Below are 25842 nucleotides of genomic sequence, written 5' to 3'. Positions count from 1 at the left end.
CATCCACTCTAATCTTGTCTTAAGTTATTCAGCATATACGTGTGGCACAGTAAAAGAAGCACTGAAGTGTGCTGAACTTGAGATGGTATGCTTTCCAAATCCCCTGCCAGCACAGCTTAGATGAAATTTCTCCTGGAAATACAGCAGTTGTTGTTGACATTCTCTTTCAGGAAGGGAAGGAGAGGTAGAAATGTGGAGACAGCCACTGGTTTCATGCTAAACAAAGATGGATGGAATGAAAACATAATTTATCTTAGTTGAACCTTTTTAAAGAAATTAGGTGTTGTTTGTGCCAAACTTTCACATCATAATACTCTGAAACATCCTTGCTTTGTCAGATACATCCCCAAGGAAATTCCATCTATCCCACGTGGTAGATGAGACCCAACATGCCCTCCTGGACCTGAACTTTTTTGGCATGTGTTGTACCCAATTAAGAACTATTTCAGCCACCTCCAGCTTCTCAGAGCAACCTTTTGCCAGACTGACTCAGGCACTCACACCATATCAGCCTCAGGGAAGCGTTGTGGGATCACAAAGAATACAGGGGTGCATCTCACCTCTGCTGTCTCAAGCTGGATGGACACAGGCCACCCTCTCCTGGTTACCCAGATGCCTCTTTTCCAAACACTAAGCAATGACACTAAAGCATGCTGTCACCATCCTGGACTCTTTGGCCACGGACACCCTCTTGGCAAGCAGGGGCAGGTGGGTTTGGATGGGCTGGCTGGGGGTCCTGGGGAGGGTGCTGGCTGCCTGCTGCATGAGCCACTGCCCCATTCCAAAGGAGCCATCCTGTGTGCTGCATTTAGGCTTTTCTCAGTCAGCTGTTGCAAACCTTTTGTGTCTCCTGCTGGACTTTGTGCCTTAGAAGCCCTGCAGGGCTAAACCTGAGAGACCCACAGGCCAGCCCCTCAACTGGTATAAATCAGCAGCACTTCTCTGAAAACAACTGAGTCATGTTGATTTATATCAGCAGGTGGATTGCAGATCCCATCCAGCTTTTCCACCTGTTATACAATGTTTTACTCCCATCTTGTTCATTTTAGTAATAGGAAAGGGATACCAGCTTTCCTAATGAAATGCAGTTTTTTCCTGATCCTCTTTTATTTTTATTTTAATGAGGATGTCTAAGATGAGAGAATCCTAAGCCAAACACCTGCATTCCACCCAACTCCAGCCTGTAGATACCCATATCACTCAGGCCCATGATGTGAGGCTGACACTTGGCCCTGCATTGGGTTGAAACAAAATCCCCTACATCAGTATGTCTCTAGCTGGGGGCTGAACATTACAACGCTTTAGCTTGTAGTCAAAAATGTCACAGCATTAATCCCTCTACACCATTTCAGGGATCCTTTTGCCATCTGTCCTAGCACAGAGGTGAACACAACAGCCGAGCAGACAACATTGCTGCCTGCTTCTTGCTGTCTTAAAACAGAGCTTCTTGCACCCATCTGTTTGCATGTCCCTGCGCGTGAGGCCGTTCCCTGGCACAGTCATCCTCCCAGACAGACGGGCTTTGCACTGGGGACTCATCCCAGCCTGCAGGCGGGAAGTTTGCTGCAGTTCCCAGGGTAACGCCTTTCCCATGAGACGGGGGAGCTGCAGATGGAGTCCACTGCTTTTCCCTGCAACGAGAAGCAGTTTCCACTGGGAAACCCATGAGCGAAGTTTTGCCCTGTGCAAACCACGGCCATTAGCTCGGTTTCTAACCCACCACCTTCTCCAGGGCAGCTGTCCCCTCTCCCCAGTCCGGCCCACTACCGGCGTTTCCCCTTCCTGCTTTGAACACAGGAATGTTGACATGGGGGTGGAACGTGGAGCAGTGTTTGCTCCTCAGCCCTGCTGGAACCTGACGCAGGGAGCTGGCGTAGCCCCAAGCCACCTGCCTGTGAGAAGATAACAAGAGGAGCTGCCTGTCGCAGATTAGTTAGAGTCTGGCTGAATAGGCATTATATAAACCAAGGCTTATTTGTTACCTTTTTTCCCTTAAGGAAGTACCCAAATATTAGTGGAAACTAACTTATCTTTTTTTTTTTTTTTTTTTTCCTAAACTTAGCCATGTTATTCTTCCAGGAATTAGCATTCATATCTTTACCTTCTTTTCCTATAAATAGGATTCAGGGACTGATGATTTCTTAGCACGGTCTGGTATTCCTCAACAGCAGCAAAATGACAGCCCTGGGCTTAGCTGCCCCAAGCCACGTTGCCCTGCAGAAGACTTGGCCATCCCCTGGGGTAGTGCTGGGCCAAGCTTTACGGCAGTGCGTTTAAAAATAATAACCCGCCGAAATTTGATTTATAGTGAAAAAAAAAAAACAAGCAAACAAAAAAACCCAAACCACTGAATGTGTATCTTGAATGGTGTGTCTGCAGAGCCCTGGGATGGAGCTGGCCATTCCCATGCTGAGCCCTGTGTGTGAGGCACAGAGCAATGACTGTGGGCCTCTCCTCCTAGGCAGGACAATCGGCGTGATGACAGTGTTTCCCACAGCCAGCTGCTGATATACAGAACATGGACACATTAGGCCGTGCATGCTCATGCAGCTGAACAAATTATTTGGTGAAAGTCACACATCTCAGTAATGAAATGCTGATTCTGTAGAGAGCAGCTACATCCTCCTGGAACAGCCCTACATGGAAAGAGATTAGAAATCAAAGGGAGATGGGAAGTGTTTCCTTTTCCTAGAGTGTTAACTTGTTTAAAAATATTTATTTCAAATAGCCTGCTGATTTTTACATTGCAAATTTTTCTACATTTTGCGCTTACTCATTTTTACTGAATAATCCATTTCTCTTGCTCTTTTTGTGGCTCTTTGAAACAGCAATCAGTAAGACTTCCTATTGCAAAGGAAATCTTGGCTAAATATAGTAATGAAGAGGAGGTTGTTTAAGAGCTGCTAGGTATTCTACAGCTCTCTGGTATTCCCCGAATGTTTATTTCAAGCAAGACTTTTTTTTCCCTTTAAGAAAAACATTGTTTTTCAAGAGGAAAGCTCACCAAAGAAATACAGCAACTGGTGCAATACCTGAGATAGTTTTTCACTGTTATATCGGTAATTGCAAAGCCATCAGTATTCCCTATGTTGATATACCCCGTCTACAAATGGAGAACAATGGCTGTAGGTCTTGCAATAGGTCCTGTAGGTCCTTTGCTCCTGAAAGCAGGTGCTGCATGGTCTAATTTATGGAAGGGGTTCAGATGTGCAGGTGACCTTCCTTCTTCCTAGTCCTTGGTCCTGCCAGTTAGTGGGAAACTGTGGATGACAGCACATGTGGGAAAGCTCATGTGGATGACAACAGGGCACGAGCACATGCCCTGCCACAGCCACACTCTTGCACTGTTGGCTTGGAGGAGAGCGCAGGGAGGCAAAGCAGAAGTGAAGAGGCACCAACCCAGGAGGCAAGTGACCAAAGAGTGTGCCAAGGTGAGTGACTGCAGGGCAGGAACAAGCTAAACTGTTTCTGAAATTACTTTTTTCCTAGACCTGCTCCTGGTGGATGCTGTGCAGCTAATACTGATTAACAGACAGTGGAAGGGATATCTCAGTTTTTACAGAGCCAAGCTGGGTAGAACTCTGCACCAGCAAGGCAGCATTGGTCAGAATAAGTTGAAGTGAGTGTAGGACAGAGCTTTGCTTTTATCAGTTCCCATGAAATTGGAGAAAGGAAATACCTTCACAAGACAGGGTCCCAGGCACAGTCTTGAGTGATAGCCACTGGACAGCATTAGGCACAACTCCTCCTTGCCAAACCACTTTCCTGGGGCAAAACAGCAGGCACATGAAATTCTAGAGGCAGGCTCACCCCACCTGCCTTCCTTGTCAGGAGAGCCTGACACAGAGTGCCCCTCACTCCCAGAAAAATCATTCCACAACATCACTTACATCTCTGGATCTCTTCTGTCTGTCCCCTCCTCCAGGGAAAGTCTCTGGCAAGCAAGCGCCTCACGGGCCTGATGCAGTCCTCCTGACAGCTCCAGCCGACCGCCCCGCGGGAGAGACAGCTGGGACCACTGCCGGGGACGGGGCATTTCAGGGAGAGCAGGTCCCTACAGGGAAGACAGCCTGAGCAAGTGGATGCAGAGTCACACACCAGTGGAGCACCTCTCTTCACAGTTTGCACCAACACTTCCCTGTCTGCACAGCTCCTTACGGACCCTGAGCTCTGTGCAGGTACTTTGTTTCCAACTGAGGTTTGGAGGAGCACACTTCACCATACACAGGAGGTCGGCAAGGCAAGGGCTTGCTGTCCCGTTCTTTAAAGAAACAGACCCAACCACAGCTTGGAGAAAGAAGAGCTGAAAGAGATCAGTGTTTTTCCACATCTCTTTTCTCCCTGCACAAACATGACTGTAATAAGATGGCGCCGCAATCTCACTTACTCCCTTTCATGTGGCCGTCTGGATCCAATAAAATATCTCCTGGAAGCTGCTTCTCCTTCTCACAAAATCCCAAATGCATTTCACCTGCAGATTCACTGACTTTAACTTTGTTTTTCTTTCCTATGTTTCTCCTCCTTTAAACCAATGAAAGAAAAAAAAAAAGGCACTATTTAAGTTCATCACTCATTGTCCTTCCAATAGCATGTAGCATGTTCAGAGATGATGGGCAGATCCTCAGCTGAAGTCAGGAGAGCAGGAGTGGTTTTCATCACCTGAGGATCAGCCCCCTTGAGTTAGACTCTGATCCTGGTGCAGATTCTCTGACGTTGGTGGAATTGTTCTGCATGTGTGCATAGTGCAAAGGTGATCAGACTCTGCCTGATGCTCAAAAAGTCATGTTTGAGATGTGCAATGCACACACAAGCACGCGCGTGCACACACGCGCACACACACACACACACACAATTTTAAAGTGAGTTGGTTTATGTTTTATTTAATTTTCTATTTATTTAAGATTTTCAATACCTAATCAATGATGGATGTTTAAGCTTTTCTCCAAGCAAACCAAACTGGACTCCAGCTCTCGAATTGGAGAGGGCCAAAATCCACTCACATGTGTCCAGAGAAAGGCAACTCTGATGTGGGCAGGTGTCAAAATTCAGCCTACAGAGAGGAGGGAATTGATAGAGATGGGACCAGCAGAAGCAGGGCATGAATGGGCAGGGCCAGATGACCCTCCCTAAACAGCAGCACACCCAGCTGTGATATGATGCTCAGATAACTGACCCTGCTGAGAAACATCATTCTCAGAGTGAAATTGTACCATTGGAGGAAATGAGCTTCCACTAAAACTCATCTGACCTGCAGCCCATGAATCCAGCAGCAAAAGATGACACAATAGCTTGTTGCAAGCTATTGGAGGTATGAAGGTCAGGATGATGACAGGACTGAAGTGACTTTATTAAGAAATCCACTTATACAAGTTGCAGATAGGAAAATGGCCTGCATTCACATACAATATACTATCTATATACAAAAAGAACTTCAAGATCCAGCTGACTTAGTACCACAAAATCTCTGATATTTTGTAAGCAGTTCAGATCTGAAGCATATATTAAACTAGACATTTCTTGGTCTTCTTCACTCATGCCAAGGCAAATTGGCTTTTTGTACAGGTGGTAGAAACTGCTGTGTGGCTACAAGTCTGCATTCCTACCTAGGCAAAACCATCTAGCTAAGTAGACAGCTGGCTATCGACAACATTCACTTCTGAGGCAAGTATTATTCTAATATCTAAGGCCTATGTATGCACAAAAACATGCCAGCATAGTTTCTGTCATAAAAAGTACCTTCCTCTTTGCCCGTGACAGTTCTCAATCTGATATCTCTTTTATTTCTTGCAGAAAAGTCCTAATATCAATTATACCTAAGGTCCATACACCTGCATGAATGTACAATAGACTATTGAGTAGGATGTTTGTTCTTTACACATGCCTATACCCTATAAACAGCCTGCTGTCTGAGGCCTTCAGGCCAAATTTATCCTACACATACATGACACACAAGAGAGTTCCAGTACTGCAGAACTGCCATGAATGTCCCTGACATTCCTGTTGTTCCCCTGACTCTGAAGAGGACATTTGGTCCCCTCCAAATTGTCCCTTAGCTGTCCTTGCAGGACTCATTTGTTTTGTCCTCTATTGCCCACCCAGCCAAGCAGGTCTTTCTGTAATAAGTTCATATGTCCATTCATGCATATGCATATGTGTCCCCTTGGTCATCCCTACAAAAATGCAGAGGTCATCTCTTCTCAGAGCCTTGTAGATGGTATTTTTATCTCTGTCAAACCCACCAGTGCCATGCATCACTGGAGCTCTGTAAACCAACAGCTGCTCACACTCCAAGCTATTCTACTGCCAGTGCTGCCCAGCCACAAGGCATTTCCCATGGGAGCTCTGTCTTGTGAACTCTCAAACTGGTCTGCAGAGCATTCCTGAGCAAGATGTACAATATAAATCGTACATTGCAATATAAAACATGAAATCAGTGTGTAGCAAGGAGCAGGGATGGTAATTGGTACATGTGGGTCTCTGCTTTGCAGTGAGTTCCTGATACTGGTGAGGTCTCCTGGGGGAAGAATGGGGTAGCTCCACAGAGGTACTCCTCAGGTCCTGCAGCATGGGGGCACATGTGGACAGGACTAGAGAATGCTGGTGGGTGATAGGAAGGGTGGAATTTGGGTTATGGTCAGTGCAGGCAGCAGAAGTGTCAGACTTTAACTGGGGGATGTGCTGCTGCCCTGTGAGCAATGCACTCTGCTTTGTCTTTCAGCTTCATTCCTGCAGGACGGTCATGCTGGCTGCCACAGTATTTTGCCTGTGGGGAATATTCCGTGTTTGAACAGTTGAGCGCATGGAGGGAATTCTTATAGAGATGGAGAGTATGCATATGGGCCTGCATCAGGGGGCCTGGATGCTGAACAGCTTGCCATTTAAATGCACACTCGTGCAAACTAATCTGCTCAGCAATGGCTAGCTGAGCGGACAGAGCTGCATATCCTCTGGAGGGAAGAATGCTCTGCTCCTCATTTCCTGACTAAATTTCTCCAAAACAAACATGAGAGTAGACAAGGCCTCCTCCTGGGAATACATATCAACTGTTCTTTACATGTCTTTTACTTCACATATGGTGATACTAACATGTAACTACTTCCACATGAACCACATCCTTGAATTATTGCTTTTTAATGACCTTGCTTATTCCAAGTGATGCTACTTTTGTACACCCATTGAGCATTGCAAGCAGTAATCTGCTGCTTTTTAAGTGTCCAGTGTCTTCCAACTACCTCATCATGCTGAAGATGAGTTAGGAAATCAGCTTTCCACCTCTGTTTATGTTCTAAATGGCATCAATTCAAGGAAAGACAGTCTGGAAAACTTTTACACGTCCAAGCTGTGCAAGCTAGCTACAAAACTTCCCATACTTACAGGGCTATGGCTGTGAAACATGGCTGTGCACTGTTATTTGGATAACAGAGTATCCAGAGCATTTGTGGCTATTGTAGCAAAACAGCAGCAGGACGAGCACTCGGAAAGGTTCAACAAGCCAGTGCAGACAGTGTTAGGCTGAAGCAAATGGATTAATGTACTCTCAGTATAACTCAGCACTAAGATCCCATAGAGTACTGTAATAAAGTGGTAGCAGGGCAGCCATAAAAAGTGGCAGTAAGCTGACATAATAATACCAGAATAAATGTAGCAATAAGGTAACACAGGCCACTGCAGTAAAGTAGCATTTTGATAATGCAGCAATAAGACACAACAGGATGCTGCAGTAAATTAGTTTGGGGAATAAGGCAGTAATAACAGTGCGTGTGGACAAACAGTGGTACATTTGTACCAGGTACTGCAGCAATAAAGATAACACAAGATGTCCAAGTAATAAGTTACTACAGTAACAACATGATGCACTGTAAAGTTATATCAGGATGCTTCCATGCTGCAGTCAAATCCTACAAGAGGTGGTAGTGCAACAATGAAGACAAAATATACCCCATTTCAGACTGCAGAACATGAATCACTTTTCTGCACCGTAACCCAAATTCTGGAATGATCTCAGCAATACCAATCCTCTCGTTCCTGCTTTCAAGGAAGCTTAGGCAAGAGTGTCCCTCCACCCTGATAATTATTTTGGTCTGAAAATACAAAAGTGACTCATTGTCTCTTCAGCCAAATTGTCACAGACTAGTGAAGTTCTTTGTTTAGTCCTACTGAGGTGAAACCTTTGTGGTTTTGGTAAGTCCTTTGCCTTCAAAAGGATTTGGCTCTCTCATCTTCTGCCATGGGTGATGCTTTTAGCCTAAAATTATTTGTGTTTTGGGTGGGAGAATGGGAACTCAGGTACAGAACATCTGACTGTACCAGTCTGTTTCCTAAAATGCACAAATAAATGGAGCATCCTGGAAAAGTCAAAGCAACAAGGACCAAATCTGTTCTGTCTGTCATGTACTCATGCACACAGGAAAAATCCTCCTGGAACCAGTGTAAGCCCTGGATGCATCCATGGGCAGGCCTTGGCCTAACTCTATTCTCAGTGTCCCCAGCAGAGTTACAGAAGCAGTGTGTCTCTCATTTCCTGCTTTTCCATAAATATATATATATATATATATATATATGTATTTATTTTTTTTTTATTTTTTAATCTAGCTTCACCTTCTGTATGAAATGGTCTTGGAAAAAAATTAGTTTGCCATATCACAATATGCAGCATCATGGGCAAGGAATAGGTCTATCCAAGGAATTTTCTGTCTTTGTACTCTTCAGTAGAGGAGTCAAGCATTCTGAAAAATAACCAGCAACTGCTGTTATACTCAATAATCATCAGGAATAAGGGTTTAGTCAGACCATCTACGTCAACAACAAGACTTGAGTGGAGTGTGTGTGCTAGATAACAAGATGGTCTCCTGGGAGAAGGATGTAAATAGGGCACGACTGCAGAGTCTTGACTATCAAGAGCAGCTCACAACTTCACAATTGCCAACAGATACAAATTTTCTGCTACATCTTTCTGACCCTTTGCACAACAACTTTGCTATCCTTTTGTGTGGCTTCCTCTGTCTCTAGGTGACTGCTCAGTTCAAGTTTGGAGCAGTGCTCTGATACACCTTGGCTTGACTCTTGCCTTAAACTCCTTGGCTTGCTTTTATTTTGGTTTAATGATTAAGCAGGATTATTGAAGTACAGCTCACAGTAGGGTAAGATAGGCTAGGTTATCATGATTACGTCGTTTAAGCTGTGAGCAATTTTGAGCTTCTCAGCACTGTTTATAACCTGAGACGGGGAGCAAGCAACGTGGTTGCTCAGCAGAACAGTGAGCTGGTGAACAATACACTATCTTCATGCCCACACATACTTTGAACTTACTGCTGAGGAGAAGTGCTTTGTAGTGAGAAAAGTAATCTCACGGCAGGGGAGAGTCAGACCTGATCAACTTTTTCATGTGATACAGATTTTGCTTTGCAAGCCCCTAGCATCTGCAAAGCTTGCAGCTAAGAGCCAGCAACCTCCTAATCCTGCTGCTAAGCTTTGGAAACAAGCTTTTCAAAGGCTGTCTTTACACAGCAATGCTATTACTTGAAGGCTTTTAATGTGAATTTATGGCTATTGCCACAAGTGTCAGTGTAGTTGCCCTCTGTATTTGCAACAGGAAATTGTGGATTCACCCCACACAGAGGATGGATGTTAGTGGGCAGAATTTAGGGATGTTCCAGTGCCTTCCTGTCTGGGGACCCAGAAGACATGCTGAAATATCTCATCTGGCAGAGGACAGCTCTCTTGTGGGCAATGGCATTGTTCCTTGGATATTGCTATCTGTCAGCAGAGATACTAAACTGAGCTTCTCTCTCTCATCTTTGGGGACTTAAAGCATGTCATCCTTACATAAATAGTAGGTGACAGCTAGCCCTGAGCAGCACCTTCTATGGGTAGACTAGGAAGTGGAGTAGTGTGGACTGAGATTTCCAGAGCTGTTGTTTCCTTTTGGATCCTCAGCAATATTTCTCATGCCCATCCATATGCAGGTTATTCCTGCATGCTGCACAGCTTCACAAGCCCAGAACTATGGGCATCTAGTTCTTGCCATGGTTCTACGTGAGCCTCATGCCATGTAGATTAAAGCACAACAGATAAAAACCACAAACAAACAAAAAAAAAACCACGAAAAAAAAAACACCCCAAATTATGCTTTCTACAACACATCCCTTCTCCTAAAAGCATCTGGGATTCTGCAGTGTGCTCTTTGGGGATCATCTGGGGCCAAAGGAGGTACTGTGGGATTTTCCTTTACAAGGGAAAAATTCTGAAAGGCCTCGTGTCCCTGTGGTGCGGCTGGAGGCAGCCAGAGCTGCTTCTCCACAAGGTCAGGTCCCGTTGCCGGCAGAGGGCAAGACCCGGGGAGGGTGGAGCAGTGGCGGTGGCGGAGGGGCGCTCCAGAGGGCAGGTGGGCTCTGTGGATCCGTGCTGCATGCAGGGACACGGCCACCGGCCCGCACTGCGGCCCCCGGACTGGAGGGGCAGCGGGGCCGCGGCTGGGCTCGCTGCAGCCGAGTGTTTCTGACCGAGCCCAGGCCCGGAGCCGCTGAGGCTGTGGGCCGGGGCCGCCCGCGGGCAGGGCCCTCAGCCAGCTGGGCGGGCCGGGCCGCAGCTGCGGCCGCTCCGCCGGCAGGCCTTAACCCTTCCCGAGGAACCTCATCCTAGCCAGCCGCATGGACAATGCCCTGCCGCAGCTAACACCGAAAATAGAAGCTTGGAAGCTCTGTCCTATGCCAGGGGCTGCAAAAGGCACATGGTTTGCTGCAGCGGACGCCCGTGCTCCTCAGTGACCCTCATCCCGCACCCTCTGGTACCAGCAAACGAGGCATGGCTCTGCTCCTCCCAAATAAGCCGGAAAGCCGCCCATCAGCAAGCTGGGTGCACTGCTTCACAAGAGGACAAGACCTGTGGCTCTCGGGTTCTGAAGGTCCCAGAGGCGAGCAGTGTTTGCAGCTTAAGCCCTCCTCGCCGGCAAGGTCAGACCGTGCCCGCCTGCAGAGCCAGGAGGTGTGACTGCCAGCGACCCTGCTCGAAGGCTGTGCTGCTTCCCAGACCTGGCTGTGACCCCCCACATGGCAGCTCAGAGCTGCTGGGCTTACATCCTTTGGAGCATCTCCGTTTTCTGTGTGCCATTTGTCTCCGCAGGATGTGTAACATTTGCTGGTTTTGCAGGAAGGGACCAGTACAGGCCAGAGAAATTGTTACCTTCCTCAACTGGACCATGTGCTTAGTGCTCACAGAGTCCATCATTAATATCTTGGGAATCAGACTCAGAGAGCTGCAATGTGCAGTCCCTTGTCTTGCTTGACAGGCTTATTTGCTTTGTGTGTTTGCCTTCAAGCCGTTCTGCAGCTCTGCTCATCAGAGCATCCGTGCTCCTCCACCCATCATGCTGCCAGCACACCACATCACCATTGCCCTGGATCTTCCCCACAGCCCCTTGCTTCAGCATCTGCGGTTCGCAGCTGCCTTTCCTTAACTCTTGTTTTCCCTGACTCCTCTTAGAGAGGCTGGTCTGTACAACTCATGAAGGGATTGTCAAACTAATGTTTTCCTGCAAAAGCTGGCTGAAGAATCAGTCTCTTCAATAAAAGAAACACTTCTCAAGGGCTGCCATGTGCAAGGCTACTGAGCTCTGAAATTGCAAAAGTGGGGTAAGGGGGGACGTATGCGCTTTGGACTCACCTCTCTGATTCTTGACCCGAATCTGGAATTTGATCTGTGAGCTGAAGTGGCACATCCTGAGCTCAGGCCGTGGCAGCACCTTGGCAAAAGCAAGTTTGTAGCATTTGCCTGCATACTGTACTCAGGGCTGCTTGGCTGTGCTGTCACCTCTGGGACGTTTTCTTTATGTTTGTCTGTCATGGCAGCTGCATATTTGTTTATACAGACAGTAGCGGGGAAAGCCTCAAATCCTTCCCTCCCTCAGCTGATGCCTGATAGCCATATGTTAGATACTCCCTGCTGGGGCACAGACAGATCTGGGGCATGATCTGGACGAATCAAGCTAACTAGAGCTTTCCACAGTCTGAAGAAAGTTCTTTTTGCCAGTTTCTTTAGCCAGCCCTGTACATATACTCCCACATCCAACACATGGGGAAAAAAAAAAATCTTTCTGTGCTTAGTGTGATGGATCATCCACTAAGGACCACCTGCAAACCCTATCTTATAATTAGACTCCTGAGCTTCTGCATGTCATGCATTTTGGATCGGTAGTACCCTACCCAAAATTGTCTGTCCTGCTATGATGACCTGCCTCTGGATATGGAGATACTCTGCAATGATGCTGAACTCCTTTGATGCACCCTGCCTACCCCTCTGTACAACTGGCCTCACAGCCTCACAGCAGAGCTTAGCTGCCTTCTGCCATCCTTTAATTAGTCAATTGTCAGAGCTCTATGAAAAGCAGCACAGCAAACCACAGACTTCTAAAATGTGGACGCAGTGTTGAGAGCAGTTATAGGAAGACAGGAAGTTAAATTTGTAGTGTGGGTTTTCTCTTTCTCACCTGGGGTATTACTGACCTGATGAATATGGTGGCAATTCTGCATCACTCTAACAGTGGTTTGGGGGTGACCTTTCTCCTCATCTGCCAGGGCTTTGAGGTCTCTAATGGGTCACAGGAAAGATGTGCCTGGCTGCAGATGGAAGGACCTGGATCAACATCCTTCCCTTGGCTCCCTGCCTAACTGTCAGGGCATCAGTGGAGCCCACTCTCGTGAGACTTGGCCATCCCTGCCTGACTTTCTCTTCTGACCCAGCAAGCAGTTCCCAGAAAACAGTCAAGTCACTGTGCTGAGGTGATCCCGCCCTCACTGTCTCTTTGTTTCTGGGGAGTCTTAAGCAAATCAGGTTGCAGAGTATACACAGAACACCACAGTCTCTATGTCAAATGAAAGGACAGTCCAAATGGAGAGAGAGGGCAAGAGAGAAAGCTCTGTGTTTGCATTCATCTCTGACATGATGGATTCCCCCTTCCTGGAAGCAGCCTTCGCATAAATAAAGCCAGTAAAGGCTTTTATGCAAGAACTCCCTTTGCTACCAATAGTCCTGGAGTCACAGATAATAAAAGACCTGGCAGCTCATCTTGCACTGTTTTCTTTAATCAGCAGGATTTTCCCTACTGAATATTCACTGGGGTTGCTTTATCTAGCACACCTCTGAAACCTCCATGGATGGGACCTTAGCAGATGCCCTCAGGAACACATTTTTCCATACCTGAAACATTTTCTGCAAGGAAAAGAAGAAGTCTGATGTACCACATAAAATGTCATATCCGAGTCAGTTTAAAAACAGGGAGAGCCATCTGTAGGCCACAAATAGCAAAGGTGTTTAGCACAATAGATTTTTCTTTTCCCTGAGTATTTCCCGTAATGTACTTTTTGCATAGTCTTGAGTTTATTGAACTTTATATCAACATCCATTCTTCATCATGAAAAGTGTAGATATTTGTGGATTATCATGTCTCTTTGACAAAGATATTTGTCAAAGAGACATGCTATTTGACATTTGTTAATCCACAAATATCTACATTTCTTTTTTTTTTCTCAAAAAAGAGCCTTTTTCCCACCTCAGACTGTAACGGCTAAGGCTTTCCTCATATGCCAGTTTCTCAAAGACTGCTATCGATTTTGCTGCCTTTGTCTTTCTTTAAAAGATCACTCAGGAAAAACAGTAATGTGAAGACAGAAGGGCTGTGCTTGTCCATACGGCACAATTACCCAGTCGTTCGTGTAAGTGAGGTATCACCCTGGCATTGTGCTCTTCGTGGAAAAATGCATGCATGTGTCACACATGTTGTGGTGTAACATATTTGTTAAATCTATTTATTGCACATCTTTGACCACTTTACCTACCTTCATCCCACACTGCCATCTGTTCTGTGGCTACCACCCCCCATCCCCTTTCCTGAGTACCTGTGGAGGGTTGCCAGGAAAATGGTTCCTCCTTTTCTTGCCAAATTTGGAATTTCAGTTGCAAATTTACCCTAGCAAGAGTGCCAAGGGGAGAGAGAGTCAATGCCAAACCCACTCTAGCTTTCCTGTTCAACACATTTTCAATTCTGTCACAGTAGCTGAAAAGGGGAGCTGACTCCCATCAGAAAGGGATCACGCCCAACACTGCAAGAGGAGTCAGCAGTTGTGCCCAGTCCAGAATGGGCATACCATCAAATGCTTTAAAATGTAAAATCCATAGTATCTGAAAAAAATTCTATTATTGACATACATGACATTCTCAAAACCCTGCACATTTGTCTTCACAGCAAGCAGTGCACCTGGCTGCAGAGTGAAGGTCTTTTTGGAAACAGTTCCAATAAAACATGTTAAAGCCATCTACATCACTTCTGGAATCGTTTTTCCACAGAAGTGTCTTGTGGAATGTCCACAGCATTTTTTGTTTGCATGGAATACAACCATCCTGCAGTCATGTTAAGAGAAAGCTTTATGTAACACTGCTGTGTGAAGTACTGACCATCATACTTGGTCAATACATACACATACACACAAGCAGATATTTCCAAAAGCAGTGGATATATCTGCATGGACTTTCCATGGTGCTGCACAAGCACTGCAGCCAGGCAGACATTCCTGAGATTCCCAGCCTGCTCCTGGTGACTCATCCCAGGAACATAGTTGCGTGGGGGTGCACTTGAAATTATCCTATTTACTCATTTTCCTGGAAGACCACAGGAGCACCCACTGCACCATGCTGGCAATAGATACAGCAGAGGGAGCAGAGTTTGACTTGGTACAGCAGACTTCATCTCAGCAGGGCGGAAATAGGAAGTGCACTTCAGCTGATGGAAGGTCCCCATGGAAGAGGAGGTTGAGAAAGAGGTCCCAGTGAGTCAGTCCCCTTCCCACTTTGTCGCTGTCCTAGAAAGCAAGGACACAGCTGATGAGCTGGTGGCTCAGAAAGCCCTTTGATCTTCCTAGATTGCTGCATTCTCACCATTTCAGCTCCCTGGAGGCTTCTGAGCTCCTTCTTGTGTCAGTCTTGGCCATCACCTCCTGCCTCTCCAGCATGCTTGGATAACAGCCTGGAATACGGGATCATTTCCTTGAGATACCTCTTCCATCAGGGATGCAATTCATGATTGTAACAGAGGGGGATACCATCATCCATAGTAGCCTCATTACTGCTATCACTACAATGATGATGGGAGACTTGAAATTGCAGTCAGAGAACAAGAGCACAAAGTGTTAACCTCAAACATGCTGGAGGCAACGTGTCCCTGCCTCAGTCACATCCTGAGAGTTCACATACCAGATGACCTCCCTGGTCAGGTGGGGGCCATGTACCAATTCCACAGTTTTACAGGGAACTTCAAAGCACAGTGCAGAGTCTGTGTGGGCCCAGTGGAGGGGTGAATTTGCTCCCAACAGGAGGCATTTTTCTATCCCCTTGGCTAAACTGTAAATGTAAAAGCAAACACAAATTGCAACTGGCTGTTTTCAACATCACATGCCAAAGAACTGTCAGTGTCTGTGATACCACACAGAAGTAGTGCCCAATATTAGAGATGGAAAATTAATTTCTGTTAGCCTATGAGCCTGTCATTCCTGGGCAAAGATGTTTTTGACGAACTCTATTTCTTCTGTTGTTAACAAATTACCCGCAAGTAGATTGCAGTATCTCCTAGATTTATTCACTATTTTAATATAATTGCCAAATATTTACTTGCCAGAGAGTTATTCCTAGGGAAATTGTTAATCTGCAGCTCATGCACAGAGTTTGCTACTGAATTGGATAGTTGAAGTGCAAGAACTATGTTTGGTTTTTCTTGGACATTGAGGTCACCTGGTGGTATTGTCTCTGCCACCCAAGAATATGGATACAATTGTTACAGGGGGGTTTGCTCAATCTTTCTCTGATACTTGTTTTAATTCTACCTTCCAGAAACATTCTTCTAAGTCAACTTCTAATTCAAAATATTTCTGGAAAGAAATGGGGTGTGAACACAGTCCAGCCTAAATCATTGTTTATGCATTTGCTGAAAAACTGTAGTCAGTGTCAGTCTCTGTGCTCCAGATGTAGGTGATATATGGGCCTGTATCCAGCTGCAGGGTAGGTGCCTACAGTATTTATGCAGCTAAAACTTCCATGAAAGTTGTTTAGTCTCCTTGTTTGGGAAAAATCAGCAAGCCTGTATTTCAGCCTTGCCACCCAGCTGTTTTTTCATTCGGACAGATGATTGTATCTTAAGGCTACTAGAAATAGCCAATCCATAATTAAAAGGCTGCTGGGTTTAATGTACAGGCCTACCACTCACTTTAAAGGTTTAAAATAAATCAAAGTGCATTTTCTTGCCACTGGCTAGCACTTCATTTCTTTGAGAGCTGGCACCACTCCAAGACTCAATTTTTAGGTGGAAAAGAGCAATTGCTGGTCCCCTGGACTTCATGGAATAGGTGGTTTATTGTTTAAAAAAACCCAAAAAAACAGTCTGTTAAAAACAACTAAAATATCAGGGATTTCAGTAATTTCTTTTGTCTTATTCCATCCATCCATCCATCCATCCATCCATCCATCCACCCATCCATTTATCCATCCATCCATCTATCCATTCATCCATCCTCTACTCAATAGGCACTTAAGAAGGAAAAGGACCTCTCAGCATCATGAGCAAAAGCATGTTTTCCTTAAGTTTCTTTGGAGTTAATTCCACATGTGTGCTAATCTGTTTGTGTGTCTGACTATGAGTTATTTCATAGCAATGTGCACATACTGCTCCTATTTTAATGGAACAGCCAAAACTAACTGACATGGGCTATCCGATCAATTCTTGCTCCCATTTGTTAGACCAGTCATTAAAGGGATGTAAGATACAGTTTTAATTAGTGTTGTGCTGAGCCAGCAGCTGAGCTCTCGACATTGTGATCAAGTTAAGGTTCAAATAAAAGGCTGAGACCTATGGCCCTTCTCTGGCAGAGCTTTTTCTGGCTGACCTAGACCTGCTTGGTTCCCAAAAGGACATGGCAAATCCTTTTGTTAGTAGTCCTACTGCCCTATCCTACTTACCTGTGGTGTAGCTGCGAACCTAAGCTCCCCCTGCAGAGGAGCATATGCCTTTCTCCTCCCTGTAGTTAGGAATAGAATTTTTTTTGTCTTGATCTCTAAAATATATATGCTTGTTGTAAATTAGGAGAGCTTTTACAAAGACTCCACCAGAAGGCCACCAGAAAGACCTGACTGTTGGACAGTGGAGCTAACTTACTTGTAAATGTAGAGGATGCAACTGGAAAAATGATAGGAACAGTATATCCAGAGTGGCTGAAAGTATATAAGCAGACTGCTGTCAGTTAATGGTAAACAAAGAACGGTGTATGATTTCCTTAGTAGTGGAGGCAGCATTTCTTCTGGAAGTTTCCCTTACCCTGGATATATTGAAGGACTTGCTGCAATTGCAAGTTGCAGTGAAAATGGGAACAGAAGTGTTTCTATAGAGTGTGCACATAGCCTCTATAGGCTCTTTCATGAGCCCTCCCCAGAAGGCATCTGCTTTCTTCTTCCTGGAAGTGAAGCCAGTCCTGGCCTCTCCTGTTTTTTAATGTATTGACCATTAGGCAGAACTAAAATGGCAAATCCTCCTTTCTGTACTAGTGAAGGTGTCACTCTGTTTTCACATGACTAGTCCCCACCTGGAGGCAATGCCAGTCTCCGTGGCTCCTGGTTTTCCTTGAGCTTCATTGGTGAAGCAATATAGAGCCCTCCTTGTCCTTGAGGATCAGCACTCACAGGTATCTAGAAAACACCTGGGCATTTGCAGGTCTTCCACAATGATGCCAGCTGCACTGCCTTTGATGCCAGGAAGGCAGAAGGTGTGACTCTCGGGTTAGCTCACTAGTGATGGCACATGTAGTGGCAAGGACTGTGTGTCTGCATATGCTAAAACATTGAAAACCCTTATTTGGTTGAAATACACTGTCAGGCAACATGATTTCAAAGAGGTTTTTACCTAGAAGTTAGTGGTTTTTTTGGTTGCAATGCAACCGACTCATTTCCTCATGGCCTCTGTGAAGGCAGCAGGCACTGAACTTTCCTTTCCAACTTTCCCTATAAGAATTAATATATTTAATATTATTAAAACATCCATATTTTTAAGATTTCATTGGGTTTTTTTTTACTGGTGTACACAAATAATTTCACACTCTGCGAACCAATGCACTTGTTATTGCTCACCCCAGAAAGAGGTCAGGATTGGGTGCTGTACAGCTGAACAGTGTGTTCATCACCTGAGTACAGCCTCTATGAACAGTGGCCTTCTTTCCTGTGCATACAGAAACTGGCTGGTGGCAGAGGCAGCATTGGTACAAGAATGTACTCTGCATCAACAGGCCAACAGCCTGGATTAGTCAGATTTATAAAGTCATAATTTGATATAGGAGTCTGTGTCCTGGAATACAACAAACTCCTAAAATTGTGATTGTGGACACTTCCCCATAATCAGAGTTTCAACTCTGCTGTAGGCAATGAGCAATACTTGTTTCACCTGAACATCCTGGAGGAGGTTGTGAGAACTGATCTGTAGATGCTGTTTGGCTTCCTGTGCTACCTGAACCACTCAACAGAGACTGACTTTTCCAAGTTCTGTCCTGGTATGCTCTCTCTTCCCTGTGGAAGCATTTCAAACAAGAAGCTGCTTATTATTTCTGAGGTCATCCTTAGGGTGATTAATGTGCTTATTCTTTCAGAAGAATAAACTTTGCCCTGTTGGAGGTTGACACAGATTTAGGGAGTTCCTCTGAATAAGCGGCACAGGTTTCCAAGGAGGTGCAGAGATCAATTAAATCCTAAATAAAAGTTCCGTCTAGTGGCACTGCTTATGCAAAGAACCTGTGCCAGATCTCACAACCTTTCACACACATCCCCCCCCTCTCCTCCAAATCACAAACACAAGCTGGCAAATCATGTGAGAAGCTGTGCAGGAAAAAAAAAATGACATTCAGGTGGTGGTCCAGATGGTGCCAATTTTGAGGAAGACATGTAAGTGCATAATTGAGCCCTGCACGCTCCGAGGCATGAAGGGCAGTCCACTGCTGCCAGCACAGGGGACCAGCAGAGCAGCAGCCATGCGTGAGGCATCAGGGGCCCAGACAAGAGTTTCATCAGGAAACTTCACTGCAAAAACAACTGATTTATATTTCCTTATCCCTCTAGTTTTCCACTGGCTTCTTCTTGTCTGAGGAGGAACTTTTACTTGTTCACTCTTTGTCCAGCTGCAGCTGTAAGACAGCTCATAGGTGGGAGTCAACATTAATGTTCCTGCTGCCTCACAGCAGCCAGGCAGGGCATCAGCTTGAAATCTGCATGTGCCCTAAGTGCTTCATCCTCCCTTTCCCTCCTCTCCCTCAAACATACTGCATTCACATTCCTGCACAAAAAGGAGCATGGGACCTCTGAGTGGGTCAGGGAGACACAAAAAACATCTTTGGAGTTCCACATCCAAGCAGAAAGCCAGCTAAATGAGAAGCTGACATGATACCAAACCAGAAGCAATCATTTCTGAAAAACCCTTGTACATTATGTAGGGATGAAGCTCCAGGAAGAAATTTAAAAAACACCCAGGGAGACTGGAAGACTCCTTAGTGTTGGTGCCCACTTCACTGGGTCTTTTCCCATCCAGTTGCTCTTGCAAATAGGCAACACACGTGTGAGAAAATAACAATGTTTATATTTTTGTAAGAGAAAAAGTGGGAATTTAGTCATTAGTATTTTTTTCTGGTTTTATGCATTTATTTGTTTTGATCCTTCATGAATAGGTTTTTTGAGTAAAATTACAGTAAAAATAGGAGAATCTCAGCAAATGCAGTGGTGGAAGCCAGTGCTCCAGGACTCAGCCTCCTGCAGCTCTCATCATAACCCAATAACTTTTCTCCACAGACAAGTTCACTTCTGGTCTGAAGCTTCGTTGTGCCTCCTTATGTGTCCTGTCATGTCTGAGTGGCTAACAGCAAGGTCTAGGAGTAAAAGGTATTCAAGAACAATTTTGGTGTTTTAAGTGCAGCCACTCTTTCACCCATCTGCCTCTGTTGGAACAAGAGACATCATCCAGTAGGATGGACAAAGGACTTCCCGCCTAAGTAGGAGAAGGAAGTTCAGTCAAGGTAGAAATAGTTCATCATTCACTAGGAAATAGAGAAATCCTCTTCTCAAACTACTTTAAAAAAAAAAAAAAAAAGGAGTTTATTACTTAACTGAAGTATTGATTATTGTCAGCAAGTTTTCCTGACAAGGAAAATCATCTGCTCCTCTTCTGGTTGCCACAATGGCTCACTCAACCCATCACTGCTGAGTTTGGTTAACTCATTTCATAGTCACTCAGGAATGAGCAATGATATGGAAAAATGCAGCATGTAATGGAAACTGTGACCTGTCACCTTATGTGGGCTGGTGCCAAGGAGGCTGCTAATTATAGCCTGACATGTAAATAGTCCTGGAAGATGATTGTACTTATTTGGACTAGTGCAATATTAATTAAATACTTTGATTATTTCTGAGATAGAGTTTGGGAAAGAGGCAGAGGTGTTGTTAAAGGAATTAACCTTTTAATTGCTGGGAATTAAGTTGTCTTCCCCAGAAACTGCAGCAGAAGACTATGTCTGAATTTTCCTCCCTCTTTTCTCTGTCCTCCTGTCTTTGACCTACTCTTTTGAGAGCTCCCATCATTTGTCTGCTTGCTCTTGGTCTCCCCTGGCTCTATGCCTGTACCAGTTCTTCAAGATCATAACTCACTTGCCTCCTCAAGCAGGGAGAAACCTAAATGGCAGGGATAAGGAAGAGCTTCTGGCAGGGAACCAGGGTGGCTCTTGTCTGAGCCAGAGCCCTGGCTTTCTAGCCTTCTACACTCACAAAATTTCCAGCCCAGAAACGGCCAACTTCCAGCTCCTACGTTGGGTTCTCCAGCCAAGTACCAACACAGAATCATGGCTCAAGCTTCCCAGAAATGGGAGAGGGAAGGGGAAGCTGATGCAAGCCAGAGGAATTGGGACCACCTCAGCAAAAAACTACTGAAATCTTTGGTGGCTCCAGGAACTTCAGGACAAGATGCCACTGCCTGTATGACCCATTCCTAGGAGTAAACAAACAGCAGTGGCAGTGTACAGTAGAGGCAAATACAAGACCAGGAGGTGTAGTGGAAGCAAGGAAAGTACTCTTGGCTTGCTACTTTGTGCAAGACACAAAGCTAAGCTTGGGCTCAGCTGCAGGCTGTCTGGAACCAATGAATGTTTCACATGGGGCCTGGGTTTTCAGAGAGCCTGGGGCTGCCTTACAAGCAAGTCCACTCAGGTGGAGGCAGGCTGCAGTCAGCACTGGCCCGGGGTGTTGGGCAGAGCAGATTGCTCAGCCCAGAGCTTGGCTTCTCAGCCAGCCTCGGGCCACATTTCAAATGAGCTTGCTGTTACCTTCTGAACAGCTCAACAGGAGGTGTTGAGCTGTTGAGTCCAGCAATATCTTTCAGTGACCTTGGGGACAGTGTTTTCAAGCAAGTCCTGCATTTCAAGTGAGCCAAAGCTTTGTGTTGAATGACTCCTCTGTTACACTGTGTGGCCTTGGGACAGTCACGTGTTCATGCATTCAGCACAAACTGAACCTGCTGTTCCTGTGCCACTTTTGAGGCACACCACAGTATCCCTCAGTCTCTTTCTCCACTGAGTGTCTGGGCAGTGTTCCCTGCTTTGCATGTGCGCAGCACCAGAAAAGCCGGCAGCATGGAGGGGCCAAAGTCTTGCACCTCCCAGGGATTTTGTGCCTGGAGGAGGTCCTGCTTATTCACACATGGCTGAACAAGCAACTGGCACTGTTCTGACAGTACCAAAACCAACTCTTCTGGTTGTCATCAACATACTTGAGTGGGAGTACTGAAGGGGAGCTGAACCTGTGCCTCTGCAGAGAGCACCACAGCTCTGCCATACCCAGAAAACAATCCTGATCTCCTGTTCCTCTTTTCATTACAGTTTGTAGGATTGGGGAATTCAATCTCTTGTCTGGAGCAGTTAAGTAAGAGATGGTTGTGGGTCAGAGCTGCCAGTAATGCCACTAATGCTCTCTCAGGGACTCTCCACAGCTATACAGCATTGTTTTCCAGATGAGAGGAAAGGACAGGTGTTATTTCTGCCCCAGGAAGGCAGAAGGCATTAAATCAACATACTGAGAGCTGATGAGAAACAATAGAAGCAATAGGACAGCACAGAGAAAGGGAGAGTTATGAGACCTGGGTGCTGTGGGCCCAAGAGGCACAGGAACATGCATGCTAATTCCTCCTTTCTCCTGCAGCCCTATGGCTCACCATGTGCTACTGGGACATTGACTCAGTAAAAGCAGTGCTGCTCGGAAAGGATGGTGCTGTGCCTCTGCCAGCTGCACCCCTGAAAGAGTTGGGGTGCCAAGTTCTCCTGCTGTGGCAGGATTTCCAGCTAGGGGCCATGCTGGGGGACACCCTGGCTGAGGGATGGCTGCAGACTTCTCTTCCCTCATCCCCACAGGAAGCACAAGCCCTGAAGGCTATTGCCGAGGAAGGGGACACATTTCCATGCAGGCAGCAGAAGCTCTCCCTCTGGATTGCAGCTTTGCCAATACCCAAGGCAAAGGGCACAGAACTGCTTCCCCTCATTGTGTTGAAGAGCTCAGATCTTGCTCCAGACAATTTCCTTGGGGTGTATTCCCTGGACAGCAGTGCCTTCATCAGCAATCCCTTGAAAACACCGAAGATGTGCAGGTTCTTCATGGTCTGTATGTGAGTGAGAGCAGAACAAAGCACAGGAAAGCAGTTACAGGCCAGAGACAAAAGCTCAGGCTCAGAAGGAGGTGAAGAAACACGAGGCATAAGCTTGGAGATGCCGTGCTAATCCTAAATGCCTCAAATGGGGAGGTGGAGGGGAGGAAAGGTTTTTCCACATAGTCCTTTTCAGGGAAGACTAGACTGAGTTTGATGACTGGACTTGAAGTTAAAGGGTTACAGCTGTTCAAGAGGCAAGTGAAAACACAAATTGATCAAAGCTGCCATTTTTTACCGATAACTTCTTTGTTCAGAGGCACTAGCCACTTCACGCTGATTGTCTCACTGCATAATCACCATTGGCAGCTTCCCTCGCCCTCTCCTAAAGATCCTTTGCATGGATTTTTTCTTTGCAAATGCATTTCCGGAGACAATAAGAAAGTTGCAGCATAGATTAAACAAGATGCCTGGAGACTCTGAATCAAAAATAATGTAGAGGAATCCTGGAGTGAGAGGGGAAGAAGAGGGAAGCTAAATGCAGTGCCTGCCTGCTGGCTTCTCCCTTGCCACGCTCACACCAATTAAGTGTAGCAGTGCAGACAGGGTGGCCAGGGGAGCACCTTTGTGCACAGATGCTAATTTGTTTGCAGGCTTCAGCACACAATTAATGAAAGTTCTGCTCCATGCATTCCCAAGACCAAAGAAAGAACATTTGGAGGCACAGAGAGTGGAAAGGGTACACACATGCCTGGATCAAATGCAAGCTGGATTTACAGAAGATTTGTACTGTTCACCTGGCACTTGCCATCAGGATCACCAGTCACTATAAATTTAAGTCCTCTTTCATCATTCAAAAGTTTATGCTGCTATTACAAAATAAGCAGAGGGGAGAAGAAACTTTTAAACACAGGTGAAAGAAGTGCAGGGGCACTGAACTTAAATCCAGGAGAAATTGACTTTGTGAGTCTTACAGTGAGTTGTAATGTCAATATGGTAGAGAGAGGATGAGGAGGTAGCTGTTTTCATAGTAAAATACTGGGTTTAGCTGTGGCAGATGAATGGATGGATGGATGGATGGATGGAGAGTCAGACTGCTGTTTCTCTACTCCCCCCTCTGCCCTTCCTCTTTATTAGCTTAAATGTGTTTTTTTTTTAAATTATAGGAAATTGGTCCCACAAAAAAGTGAGCAGAAATTAAATGCTCACTCTCAAGCTGACATGAGCCTCTGGCTTTGAGGATGGATTAGTTTTGAAGGCATAGTAGGCACAAAATGAGGCCAGTGAGGGCTGGCAGTGGAATTCCCAGTAGGGACAGGTTCCTTTAAAACACAGATTAGACAGGGAGGAAATGCACAGCGTATGAATATGAATTGATGCTGGGCCTCGCCTGGTCTCGCTTCATTTGATAAAGCGCATTTCCTTATTGCATGTCAATTATTTACATTATTTAAATATGTATCATCAGATGAACATGCCAGTCCTGAAAGATACACAGATGCACACGGAAACACACATGTGCAGCAGGAAGGAAGGAGTCACACATCAGTCTATCGGGCAGATAAAGAGCGGACACTCCTGTGCTCAGTGAGTTGTGAGGCACAGGCACCCCTTTGCCCAGTCCCTGATGCATTCCTTGTGCTGCCCCTGCAGGAGAGTTAGCTTTCCTCAGAATAATTTGAATGCAGGCTCTGCTCAGCGCCGCGGGAATGTCAGCACCCGGCAGGAGCCCCGCTCCTCACTGGTGTCTCTGCTAATCTCCAGTACGTGGAACTGCTTGTCTGTGAGATAGTTATTCTTCTTTCATCTGCACAAGTTTGCAGCTAAGGAAGCACAGGAGAGCTATATTTAAATTAGATAAAATCCCTGTGCCCAGCGATTCTCCAAAGTTAGTGTTATTAGTAAAGATGTTAGTAGTTGATATCGCACTGTTCTGGCCTCTACCAATGTATAAAATCCCACTCTGAATTCTCCTGAGACAAAATTGTTTTTCTTACGTGATTCCCATTCTTACAAGGAATTTCTGTCCATGGCTTCTGCTCCAGGTGTGTGAAGGCATGGCTCAGGCTCTGCAGCAAGCCCTGCCACCTCTCAGTTCTGCTATTTGCCTCTAACTCATGAGACAAAGTTAAGCTCTACTCTGAATACCCTGACAGACAGAATGTAGACCCAAATTTTGCAGTTTGACTTTGCTGCATGGCCTAGCTACAGAAGGAGTTGGATTTTTCCAAAAGCCATTTGTGCTCTCTGCACAAAGGCAGAGCGCGCTGTGCACAGCTCTTGCACGCTGAAGATTAGGACAAGATTGGACTAGGGATATATGAACAAGCCCAAGACAAAAAGTGGATGCTCCTGAGCTTTACACTCTGTGATTCCTCTTCCCCAGGCTCCTCCCATCTCTGAGAAAGTTCAGAACTAACAGGGATGTTGACTGGATTTACCTAGTTCTGGTGAAATGCTCCTAAAAGAGCAAGTAGGACGTGGTATAACAGGTAATTTTGCTGATAATTTTACTAATGAAAGAAGAATGAAACCCTTCCCTCAGCACAAAATTTGATGGCTCAGATTTTTGGCAGGTGTGAAGCAGCATAGTAGACTCAGTGGAAGTCCTCGAGTATGAACCAGCTGAGGTGTTTCCCAGAAAAGCTGACCAAGGCAATTCCATTTACCCTCCTGTGCTCTTGGCCTGGTGCTCCCACCGTGACAGGAGCTGCAGCAGCAGCAGCCAGGAGCAGGCAGCCATCCTCTACCAAAACAGCAAACCCAAAGAAGCACTGCACAGCACACACAGCTGATTTGCATAATCGACACAAAGCAGCATCCTGCTGTACAAATCCTCTCCCTGCAGTCAGGTAATCTTCCGTTCCCATCTTCATCCTGCAGTCTCTTTGCTCCTACTTTCCATCCTGTGAGGCTTCCTAGTACTCACCCATTGCCATTCTTCATTCCCACCCAGGCCCTCAGCTTCTCTTCACACCACGAAGACGACACCTCTATTGCATCTCTCCACTTCTCTGCTCTTCCAGCCACCTACCTACCACTCCCACAGGCAGAAAGATCCATGAGAAATGAGGACATTTAAGTAGCTGAAATGGAAAGGGGAGACTTTCAAACGGTCATTACCCATTTGAGCAGCCTGCCAAACCCCC

The 25842-nt window shown here is 45.8% G+C and overlaps 1 protein-coding gene and 1 long non-coding RNA gene across 5 annotated transcripts in view; one reads left to right on the top strand and one right to left on the bottom strand.

Annotated features, from left to right (window-relative positions):
• RGS6 (regulator of G protein signaling 6) overlaps positions 1-4553 on the top strand; it is a 259350-nt gene extending 254797 nt beyond the window's left edge. For all 4 annotated transcript variants that reach the window (XM_015630847.3, XM_033514924.1, XM_033514923.1 and 1 more), the window contains one exon: positions 3926-4553. In XM_015630847.3, coding sequence (XP_015486333.1) covers positions 3926-3976 — 51 coding nt within the window. In that variant the 3' untranslated portion in view covers positions 3977-4553. The remainder of the gene's footprint in view (positions 1-3925) is intronic.
• Positions 4554-4864: 311 nt separating this feature from the next.
• Positions 4865-11851, bottom strand: LOC117244517. Its single transcript, XR_004497773.1, has 2 exons — positions 11662-11851; positions 4865-5050 (listed from the first exon to the last, which is right to left on the bottom strand). It is a non-coding gene; the product is annotated as an uncharacterized LOC117244517 (long non-coding RNA).
• Between the last annotated feature and the right edge of the window lie 13991 nt (positions 11852-25842).

The sequence above is a fragment of the Parus major genome, chromosome 5 (assembly GCF_001522545.3).
Source record: "Parus major isolate Abel chromosome 5, Parus_major1.1, whole genome shotgun sequence".
In the NCBI taxonomy this organism is placed as follows: Eukaryota; Metazoa; Chordata; class Aves; order Passeriformes; family Paridae; genus Parus; species Parus major.
This window is presented reverse-complemented; position numbering and strand designations above follow the sequence as displayed.